Source organism: Theropithecus gelada, chromosome 16, assembly GCF_003255815.1.
Source record: "Theropithecus gelada isolate Dixy chromosome 16, Tgel_1.0, whole genome shotgun sequence".
In the NCBI taxonomy this organism is placed as follows: Eukaryota; Metazoa; Chordata; class Mammalia; order Primates; family Cercopithecidae; genus Theropithecus; species Theropithecus gelada.
Genome location: NC_037684.1, coordinates 71,821,141 through 71,832,739, shown reverse-complemented (window position 1 = coordinate 71,832,739; position 11,599 = coordinate 71,821,141). Strand labels below are relative to the sequence as shown.

The window sequence follows — 11,599 nt, the reverse complement described above, 5'->3', positions numbered from 1 at the left end:
TTTTTTTTTTTTTTTTTTTTTTTTTTGAGACGGAGTCTCGTGCTGTGTCACCCAGGCTGGAGTGCAGTGGCGCGATCTCGGCTCACTGCAAGCTCCGCCTCCCAGGTTCACACCATTCTCCTGCCTCAGCCTCCGAGTAGCTGGGACTACAGGCGCCCGCCACCACGCCCGGCTAGTTTTTTGTATTTTTAGTAGAGACGGGGTTTCACCATGTTAGCCAGGATGGTCTCGATCTCCTGACCTCGTGATCCACCCGCCTCGGCCTCCCAAAGTGCTGGGATTACAGGCTTGAGCCACCGCGCCCGGCCGTAGTTCAATTTTCATTGCTCACGTCTCAGGCTCCCAACTGGGCGTGTATGTTTCCTGAGTGGAGGCAGGGTTCCCCTCTGAGGGGTTAATTCCCCAACAGTGTCTGGCCCGGTGCCTGGTTCACATGGATGCTTGTCTCAGGTCAGGTCCTCAGGACCAGATGCTTACATGAGGATTCCTACACAAATGATTCATTTCTGGTTCCAGGGGAATAGAGTTGAGTCGGAGGAGCATCAGGTAGGAGGGGGTCTAATTTTAGGTTAAGTTCCAGGGAGTTCCAGGCTAAGTTCTGGATTGCACAGGGGGGACTCTGGAGTGTACGTTATACCTTTGCACATTTTTCCTTTGTCCCTGGGACTCAGGGAGCAGGGCTTTCTTGCTCTCACATCTGTCAGTCATCGACTCAGGGCCACGCCCACTGTGGGTATGGGCACTTCTAGCCACTTCTGGCTTATGTATTCTGGCAGCTGTGTTTCTAATACAATCCCAAAGACAATCTTTGAAAAAGGAGTTGCACTTCTGGGTTGTTGGAAACCTAAAGCACACTGAAGCTGGGGAAAGATGCCCCTAACCTGTAAAAGGGATCCGCGGGGACCTGGGTGGCACGCTCCTGGTGTCCGCCGCAGCCAAGTGTAAGTCCCCGTTGTCTCATCCACCAGAGAAGGGGCTCAGGTTGGATCCCATTGCTCAGTTTCGCACTTGTGTTGTCCTCTGTGGCTTTTTGTTTCATGTGTATTTCCTGTAAGTAGCCCTTGTAACAGGAGAGGTCTCAAGTGCTGAGTAGTGAACCCTTTTTGACATGGCAAGATTTTGTATTATTTTATGTGTTTAATCTTTGACCCCAGTCGTTTACATTGTAGAACTCTCTCCATGTTGCCAGTTTTGCCATAAATTGCCTACATTATACTCTGCCACACTGATGTCAGTTTGCCTAATTCCCTGACCTTTGGAATATTGTGCTCCTTATTTCCATTTATTCCTTTCTTTCATGCTGTTTGTTTTCTATCACATACAGTTTAGCCGTTTTGTCATTCTTAAAAGTCATAAATAAATGCCAGAGCGTGCACGCACTTCTTTAACCATGTAAAGAAATCAGACAGCTATATAGGTCTTACAAACATTTTAACATGCTGTACTAAGTTGAAAAGAGGTAACGTGTTTAATGTTACAACAGAAATCCTAATATTTATTTTTAAAGATTGAGTGTCTGTTTATAAACATTTCCTATTCTTTTGAAGTGACCCTACTTAATTGTTGTTTGACTTGTTTAAGCCACCCAGGCTATGGTATTTCGTTATGTCCCAGCTGAGGCAGGACAGTTGAAAAGGCTGCTCCAATCTGAAAAAAGATTCTTAGCTTTAAAAAGGGTGTTTGCTGCCGGATTGATGGGCCATATTCACCTTGAGAGTCCAGCATCCTCTCCTAAGCAAGTAGCCCGGAGTAAATGGCTGCACCCCACAAACGGTGATAAGAACGTTCTCTTGGAACATGCGGAGGATGCTTCTCAATGCTGTGGTTTTCTGGTTAGTGACAGGCCCTGGGTCTCTGGGCCTCCCTCACTGTCCGCCCCTGCATTCAGAGCACGCTTGAGAAAATCATGGAAAGCACTTTCTATATCCAGCTGCTTCTGCTCTATGCTGAGATTCAGACAGTAGCTTTCCTTCACTGCCTTTTTTATGTTTCTGTATTACTTTAGTGTGAATTAGGGAAAGGTTGCATGGAGCCAGTGGGGTGGTGATAGTTAGGGACTCAGATATCCATTTTACTGGATGTTTCAGACCGTTTACAGATCTGCTGCTCATGTCTTGCTGGGGAAAGCCAGGCAATGCTAAGAGCTAAGCATTTGGCAGATACTAACCTCCTGGTTGAAAAGAACCCTTTGTCCTGCTATTTGATGCTATGAAAGAGAATCCTGAAACTGTCAGAAAGAAAAGAGAAAGCATTTTACCTCTTCGCTTTGAAAATGTAAATTGCTTGAGAGATTTAAAGTTATAAATCTTCGTCCCTTGCTATCGACGCTAGGACTGGACAGCCCTTGAACCACGACGTTCAATTCCCCATCTCAGGCTGGAGCTTCCTCTGTACTTACCAATTCCAGTTGTGAAAATCGAAGTAAAGAAAATGGATAACTGTTTTAAAGAAGAAATACTCAATTGTTTTCACATAGAAAGTTTTTTAAAGCCTAGTTTAAAATTCAGTCCACTTTCAGGGTATTTTTAGTCTCTTGAGAATGTTCCAGATCGCTGACTCAGTAAGCCCAGGCTCTTAAAAATGCATGTTTTTAAACTCTACAATGTGACATTGTCTAAGCTCCTTGCCATTTGAGTCTGACCGTATATTCTGAAGTCTGCCTTGGCTTCGTAAGGACTGTTCCTGGCCTTCTGGAGCCCCCAAACTCCCCCACTCAAATCTGATGATGGGGCAAGTTCCTTGCATAGTACAAAGAGAAGGGGCCCAGGAGTGGCATGCAAAAGAACAGAAAGTTACTGTGTTTATGGCCATCGGAACCAAAAGTGCTTCTGAGAGAATGAAATCTAGCTTTCTAGAAGAAGAAATTAAAGCCCAGGGAGGAGAGGGGATTTGCCTAACGTCCTACATAGCCCATCTCTGCCATGTCCTCAGCCTTCCCAAGCAGGGGGGGACTCCATGGGGGTGGGTGGGTCATCTCCCTTTTGATTTGACATAGTCCTTAATCAGGCATCTTTCTTTGGCCCAATTAAGTTTGGTCATGGTAGTAGGATTGGCTTGCTTGAAATAAAATGGCTGCTTTAGGAGTTGGTAACTTAATATTTCCTGATCTGAACTATATATCTGTAATAAAGATATATCAATGATCTTCTATGGGGTATTTAAAATTTACATATATATACATATGTATATATATGTATGTACATATATGTATAATATGTATATATATGATGTTCGTGCAGCCAGCAATATGCAAAGCAGAGAGCATGGCTTCTAGTAGTTTGGGGATTGTAGCAACAGAGATTGCTTTCCACTTGGGGACTGGATGCCACCAGATGGGACAACAGACTCTCCTTTCTTACGAACCTTTGAACGTTGCAGGGATTGTTTGGGTGTTGTCATAGTTACCGGTACTGGTGACTTCCCCCCTGTAGCCTTGTCCCCTTTGTTTCTTCTTCTTCTTCTTTTTTTTTTTTTTGAGACGGAGTCTCGCTCTGTTGCCCAGGCTGGAGCGCAGTGGGGTGATCTCGGCTCACTACAAGCTCCGCCTCCCGGGTTCACGCCATTCTCCTGCCTCAGCCTCCCAAGTAACTGGGACTACAGGCGCCTGCCAACTCGCCTGGATAATTTTTTTGTATTTTTAGTAGAGACGGGGTTTCACCGTGTCAGCCAGGATGGTCTCGGTCTCCTGACCTCGTGATCCGCCCATCTCGGCCTCCCAAAGTGCCGGGGTAACAGGCCTGAGCCACCGCGCCAGGCCCCCTTTGTTTCTTCTTATGGAAGGTCCTTTTGGGATCCCAGGGTGATATAGAGAGAGTCAGAGCCTGGTCTTGCCAGAAGGACTTTAGATTTCATGATTTCTTGCTCATGAGATAAAGCCTGGATTAAAGCAGGAAATTGTGGCAAAGATTTTAAAAACGAAACCTGTCATCCTGGTTTACAGTGTCTCTCCCAGTCACTTCCTAACCCCACCCACTTCAACATCAGAGCAACCCACATCCCAAGAAAGACAGAAGAGGAGGCTTCTGTGGTTTGTCTTTCTTGGCCCTTCCAATAACCATGTAAATAAGTGGTTCTCAAGGGTGGTCCCAGGACAAGCAGCCTTCACCATTCCCTGGGAGTTATTAAAAGTTATTAAAAGTGCAAATCATGCTGTCCCACCTGGATCTACCGACTCAGCAACTGGGGAGATGACACCCAGCAGCCTGTGTTTCAGCAAGTTGTCCAGGTGATTTTTGAGAACAGCTGTTCTAAGTAACCACTAATTAAACCCTAATTTCCAATTCCTTGAGTCTTCCTGGCACTTCTGTAATTAATTTGTCTGCTAGTAAACATTAAAAATATCAGATTACTTAATTTTGCATATTAGATATTGAAAATATATGAAACTATCGTGAGATCATATCATATTAGATATCGAAAGTATCCAGTATTTTTCCAGAATCACAAAACAAAATTGAAAGGAAAAAAAGAATATAACAGTGGTATTCTTGAGCCATTAAGTGGGGACAAGGGAAGCCCATTCCATAAACTTGGGGACATTTTGATTGAAGGAAGCATATGGACTGGAACAATTCTTGGATTAGAACAAAAAGAACTGGGAAAATGGAACCAATAAAAAAATCATCTGTCTTTCAGTTTCTCAACCATGCAGAAACCTAAACTTGTAGGACTACCAGAAACTCTATTAGTACTTTAAATTTCTTAATGATTCCAATTCTTTAGGACCTAAAACCAGTTGTTTGGATTCCTGGAAATGGCAGGAACTTTTAGGATGCTGCTCTATTAATGAATTACAATTTTAACATTTTCCGAAGGCTTCCAATGGGGCAAAATTGATGCCTTTGAAATCAGGGCCTCTGTCTTTATTATGGTGACACATGGGAGTGAAATAGAGCCCTTGTTCTTGATGGCACTGAGCACTTTCACTTCTGTAATGTCATTGTTTGCTCATAATAACCTCTCACATTTGTCTGGCTCTGTGGTTTTTAAAGCTCTTTGAATTTGGTCTTGTATTTTATTTTCATAAAACCTCTCTACTGTGGGTACCTGTGATTAACATTTATGATCCTGTTTCCTTAGCTATGAAATGCAGGAAGGGGCTTGTCCAAGATCACATGACCTGTGGGTGGCTGCCTCTTCCATTATCTTTCTTTTTTTTTTTGAGATGGAGTCTTGCCCTGTCACCCAGGCTGGAGTGCAATGGCGCGATCTCAGCTCACTACAACCTCTGCCTCCCAGGTTCAAACGATTCTCCTGCCTCTGCCTTCCAAGTAGCTGGGATTACAGGCGCCCGCCACCACGTCCAGTTAATTTTTGTATTTTTATTGTTATTTTTTTTTCTTTGAGACAGAGTCTCATTCTTTCACCCAGGCTGGAGTGCAATGGCATGATCTCAGCTCACTGCAAGCTCCGCCTCCCGGGTTCTTTTCTTTCTTAGAGGTACATAAAACAACGATGCATTTTACAACCATGGCATCTTAGGTTTGCTGAAATAGAATAGTTTCTCCCTTCAAGGAACTTACAGACTGCCTTCAGGGTGAGGCAAGAGCACAGTAAGAGCTAAGTGAGGGCATTCCGTGTAAGCCAGGGAAGGAGCACTTCCTTCTAACCTGGAGCATCAGCGGGTTCTCCCTGATAGGGGAGGATCTGAGCTAGAGCTTGAAGGAGGAGTGGATTTTTCTGTTTTTTCTCCCTTGCTCTGTCGCTCAGACTGGAGTGCAGTGGCACAATCATGGCTCACTGCAGCCTCCATCTCCTGGGCTTAAGCGATCCTCTCATCTTGGCCTCCCAAAATGCTGGGACTACAGGTGTGAACTGTGCCCAGCCAGATGAGTGGAATTTTAATAGGCAGAGGAAGGGTGGAAAGGCATTTTACTCTCAGGAATCTGTATAAGCAAAGACCAAGAAACTCGCAAAGGTGCAGGTGGTAGGAGTCATCACTTGGAAAGAAGGTGTGGTCAGCGCTGATATTCAGCACTCCTGGCTGTCAACTTTCTATTTCCTGACTAGTTGTAACCAGCAGCTGCTCCAGGCCTCCCAAGTGCATCCTGTCACCTGGGCTGTCCCCCTGCCATCTCCCCCTTGGTCCAGCAACTAAGGGGTTTATGTGGGCTGAGCCCGGAGCCTCCAGGTCCCTCTGATTGGTTGGTTGGTGCCGGGTGCTTCCCTCTGTTAGAGGTTGTGCCTATTACTCTGGTTGGAGAACAACTCTGGGAGCTGATATAGCAAAGAAACCTCCCTGAAGCCAGATCAGAGAATGACAGACGGGTGCTGTGGGCCAGGACACTGGCCGCCAAATCTTTAAAATTGTGCCCTTCCATATTTGCTCATGCATCCTCAGTAACTGCGTATTTATTTATTAATGTAAACAGCTATTACTGTGCCATTATGTAAATCGAAAACATACCCCAAAATAGAAGTTAAAAAATGAGATAAATAACAATTGAAGTCAGAACATTTTCTGTCCCCAGTGCAGGGACCCATCGGGGTCTCTCCACCTGGCAAGTGCCCCCAGTTTACCAGGGTGCTGTCTAGACACTGGAGAGGCTGGTGCTGCAGTGAAGTCATCCTTCATGTTAGAGGCACGAGGAACACAGGGAAGGAAATAGCGATAAGAGACAAGACCAAGAAGTAGATCCAGAAATACCCAGCAGTGTTTTTAAACATTACAACCATATCTTGGCCAGTGCTTGTTTGTAAGCTCTATTAGTGGGTCATTTTCCTGGCCCCAGAGCAGCACCGCACAATGTAAATGCATGACTCAGTAAGGTGGTGGAGCTTTGGGTATGGTGAGAAGCACCAGCGAAGCCACAGGGAGGGGAGCGAGGGCATGTGAGTCCCAACGGAAGAACGACTGGAAGTTGGGACTCCCTAGTTCCCTGAGAAACAGGAGGGGCGCTCCTGGCCAGGTGGGGGCAGGGTGTGTGAGTACCTGCAGGACCTGAGCGGGATGCTGCCTACCTTGGCCCATTTTGGCCGGGCAATTACATGGGGTCTGGGTGGAGAGCCTCAGCCTTTGATCTCTCTCTATTCCTTCCAGAGGGCTTTGAGGACACGACAAAGACCACAGCAGCCCAGCTCTGTTTTTCCTTCCTTTCTCGTCTGCAATGAGGGGCAAGTGGGATGGCTGTTACAGGGAAGTGGGCAGGAGAATCAGAGTACCCCAGGGTGGGTGGAGGTCATTGGAGCCAGTCCTCATCAACTGAGAGATGCCTTCAATCCAGCAGAAGAGAACCTCCTAGGGATGCCGTTAGTCCATGGGACACGTGTGCAGCTTGGCCTCTGGGTTGATCTGACTGAATGGTCAGACCACAAGTGTTTACAAAGGTCCTGAGCCTGCCTATGACAAGAGATGGTTCTCTTTGCCTGTCTAGTAACTAGCACTTAATAAACATTACAATAAGGCAGTCACTGCACTAACACTTTCACCTACTCATTCATTTACTCCTTACATGAACTCGAAAGAAGTGGTACTACTTTTATCCCCACTGTACAGCTAAGAAGAGGGAGGCATAAGAAGATAAAGGCTTTCTTTTTTGTTGTTGTTATTTAATTTTTATTTCATAATAATAAACTTAACTCTGCAATCCAGCTAGGCATGGAAGGGAACAAGGAAACATGGAACCCAAAGGGAACTGCAGTGAGAACATAAAGATGACAGGATAGTGCGAGCAAATGGGGTGAAGGGTGCTCCCCTGAGCTACAGAAGGAATGGTCTGGTGATTAAGATAAAACACAAGTGAAACTTACTAGAGTTGTCCACAGTCAGCTGGACAACTGGTCTCTGACAACTCTTCTTGCTGGTCTTGCCATTCCTGGACCCAAAGCGCCCCATAGCCTCCACAATATTCATGCCTTCTTTCACCTTGCCAGAGACCACCCACTTCCCATTCAACCACTCTGTCTTGGCAGTGCAGATGAAAAACTCGGAACCGTTTGTATTGGGTTCCGCATTTGCCACGGACAGGATGCCAGGACCTGTATGCTTTAGGATGAAGTCGTCGTCATCAAATTTCTCCCCGTAGATGGACTTGGCACCAGTGCCATTAGGACGTGTGAAGTCACCGCCCTGACACATAAACTCTGTAATAATTCTATGAAAGCAGGAACCCTTAAAACCAAATCCTTTCTCTCCAGTGCTCAGAGCATGAAAGTTTTCTGCTGTCTTTGGAAACTTGTCTGCAAACAGCTCAAAGGAGGTGCAGCCCAAGGGCTCGCTGTCGACGGTGATGCTGAAGAACATGGTGGGGTTGACCACGGCTGACAGTATGGGGCTCCCAGCGGTGGCGGCTTTCTTGAGTTATACAAGAAGGTGCAAAAGCCAAGACTTTCTTGAGTTATACAAGAAGGAAGCAACAGTGCTGGGATTTGAACCCAGGAATGTCTCGATCTAGAAGCTGTGCTCTAAACCACTAGGCGTCACTGCCTGAGACTGGTGGGAGAACTGACATGCGCTCCACAGCCTTGTAGGTCCACCAGCAAACTCCCAGCCCACCCACAGGCTCAACAACAGCACCTTGGATCAAAGATTTCCACGAATCTCGGAAAGATATCTAGTCCAGATTTTTGCTAAAAACTGACATGCAGGGTTTTGTTGTTGTTGTTTTCGCCTCCTCTGTTTTGCTGGATAGGTTGGCTTTAAATATTAAAGGAATAAAACATCTAGGACTATAGCTCCATGGGCTGCCTTCAGTACCACTACCTCTTCAGTGCTGAGAACACACATGCATTGAATGTGTAATCAGAATATAACTGGGGGTCCGTGTGGCCTGGGCTATGCGTGATGCTGACTCAAATAAACAGCGACTTTATTGGACCCTCTCCTTCTTCCAGAAGATCAATGGAAAGTACCTTCCAATTTTTGGTCCCTCAAGAAGCCCCCAAAGGTCAGAGGGAGGGGAGGAAAATACCTTCTTGATGCACCAGAAATCACCTTATAAACCTCATCCTCCGTGGGGCACAGTGGCTCACATCTGTAATCCCAGCACTTTGGGAGGCTGAGGAGAGAGGATCATTTGAGGCTAGGAGTTTTGAGACCAAGCTGGGCAAAATAGTGAGACCTTGTCTCTACAAAAAAATTTAAAAAATGAGGTGGGCATGGTGGTGCGTGCCTGTAGTCCCAACTTGAGCCCAAGAGGTTGTGGCTTCAGTGAGCTGTGATTGCCCCATTGCACTTCAGCCTGGGCCACAGCACAAGACCCTGTCTCTTAAGATTGTCTTTATTGAAATGATTCTCAGTATCCTCTACGCTACTGCAGCTGATTTCCAAAGCCGCCTCATCTTCCGTGCTCTCAGCTCTTAATAAACCCATCTGAAGTGCAGCTCTTCTCTTCCAGCAACTCCTTGTTTTTATGTTCATATCCAAGTGAATCTTAGCTTTGTCCAGAAGCAAAACCCCCATGACCAGGACTCCAATTCTGCCTCTCTTTTCTGGCCACTGTCTCTGTGTCACCAAACCCCGGGAACAAATTGGCAAAGACAAAGGTGGCTCTAAGAGGAAGAGGGAGGGAGAAAGGGAGTGAAAACTCACCCATCACAAAGTCTTGTTCCTGTTGAAAATGCAGGAACATCAAGCCCAGTACCAGAGCTTCCCATGATTCAGGCCTAGACCCCTGGTTCCTGGGCTGTCTAGTGGGTGAGGGCCCAGGGCCTGGAGGTGTTTTGGGATCCTCAGGCCTGATTTGGTGGACAGGACCATGTTCAGGGGAAAATGTGGAGACAGGGCTGCACGCTCGCTCTCAGGAGACTGGGCTCTTTTTTCTGAGCGTCCCTGAGAAACCATCCTTAGGTTTTGGTACTACTCACCGGGTTGTGCCTAGCTTCCTGGCTTTGGAACTTCATTCACTTCCTCCACCCTTCCCAGCCCTTCCCTTCCCCCTTCCAACAGGCTGACACCCACTCCTCCTAGAACTCTACCATAACTCACCATCCTACAAGAGCTTCCTTCTGTCTGGGATAGAACTTCGGTGGCCTGCATGCTAGCCATGAAAAGCATTATGATGGCCTTTTCCTAACCATAACAACTATTTATTTCCACTTGCTTCATTTACTTTACATTTCCCTCTCCTCCATATTAGATTTCACCAAACCATATACTTATAAATTAACTTGCACAGAATATTCTGCTAGCTTATTTTGGTGAACATGAAACTGAATGCAAAAATCTCCATCCTTCAAAGAATTTCACATTCTAATGTCACCAATTTTTCGACATTCTAATGCCAGTACATTTTTTTGAAAGTTGAAATAGAACATAACGAGGCAGCAACACGAGACCAGGAGGGTTCTCCACCATGCTCCAACAATCTTCAGTCCCCCTTCACCGTTCATGTCTAGGACTGAGGAGTTCTAAAGCATATCACCTTTTGCCTCAAGGACTTTCTTTGAAACATGATCTTGCTCTGTCGCCCAGGCTGGAGTGCACTGGCGTGGTCACAGCTCACCGCAGCTTCAACCTCCTGGGCTGAAGCGATCCTCCCATCTTGGCCTCTCAGGTAGCTGGGACTACAGGCGTGCCACTACACCTGGCTAATTTATTTTTATTTTAGTTTTTGTAGAGAAGGGATCTCGCCACATTGCCCAGGCTGGTCTGAAACTCTTGAGCTCAAGAGATCCTCCCGCTTCCGCCTTCCAAAGCGCTGGGATAACAGGCGTGAGCCGCTGCTCCGGCCATCCCTGGAGGACGTTTCATCAGGCAGACATTAATTGTTTCACGAGGATCACGGATCCGGCTCTTTACAGGAAACCTGCGCCCCGCCTTAGTCCTCCACCTCTTCGTGCGGCTCCAGGCAGCTGCCAACAGATGGCGCCCGCCCGCCTAGTTCTCTCCCTGCGGCTTTTGGGCCCGGCGGGGAGGTGGGGGGAGTCCCAATTGCAGAGGAACTGGTGAGCCCGGGCCAAAATTTCTTCTGGCATCTGGAATGTATTAAAAACAACCCACAAATCTGAAGCTCCTCTTGGTGGGGGGAGGGAGAGAGAGGAGAGAGAGGAGAGAGAGAGAGGAGAGAGAGGAGAGAGGGAAGAGAGAGGAGAGACAGGGAGAGAGAGAGGAGAGAGGGAAGAGAGAGAGAAGACAGGGAGAGAGAGAGGAGAGAGAGAGAGAAGAGAGGGAAGAGAGGAGAGAGAGAGAGGAGAGAGGGGAGAGAGGAGAGAGAGGAGAGAGAGAGAGAAAGGAAAGGAGAGAGAGAGGAGAGAGGGAAGAGAGAGGAGGGACAGGGAGAGAGAGAGGAGCGAGAGAGAGAGGAGCGAGAGAGAACAAGAAACTTGAAAAACTAAGGGGAAACGGGCGGAGGAGAGGCAGCAGCGCGGTCCCCGCAAGCGTTCGCTTTCCTGCATTGGCCGAGCAGCCCCCAGCACGCCTGGTCTGCGGGGCAGGGCCGTGCGGCCCCAAGGAAGGATGCGGTGAGCCAGAGGGTTCCAGACAAAGGAGGGGATCCCCAAGGCTCCGGGCCAGCCAGTCCCTCTTTTACTGGCACCACGGTCCCTCCTAGGCGGGGACGAAGAGGGAAGGGGTGGAGGCCTCTACCCTCCCCTCTGCGTGTGGCTGTGTCCCTTTACAGAATGACAGGCTCCTACTTCCGAGGGCGGGGACTAATGGGTA

At 47.3% G+C, this 11,599-nt stretch overlaps 1 protein-coding gene across 1 annotated transcript in view; it reads left to right on the top strand.

The window, feature by feature from the left end:
• LOC112609312 (Golgi apparatus membrane protein TVP23 homolog B) overlaps positions 1 to 11,086 on the top strand; it is a 59,341-nt gene extending 48,255 nt beyond the window's left edge. Inside the window, exon 6 of the mRNA XM_025361869.1 lies at positions 10,559 to 11,086. Within this exon, the coding sequence (XP_025217654.1) occupies positions 10,559 to 10,888 (330 nt within the window). The 3' untranslated portion in view covers positions 10,889 to 11,086. The remainder of the gene's footprint in view (positions 1 to 10,558) is intronic.
• The last annotated feature ends 513 nt before the right edge of the window (positions 11,087 to 11,599 follow it).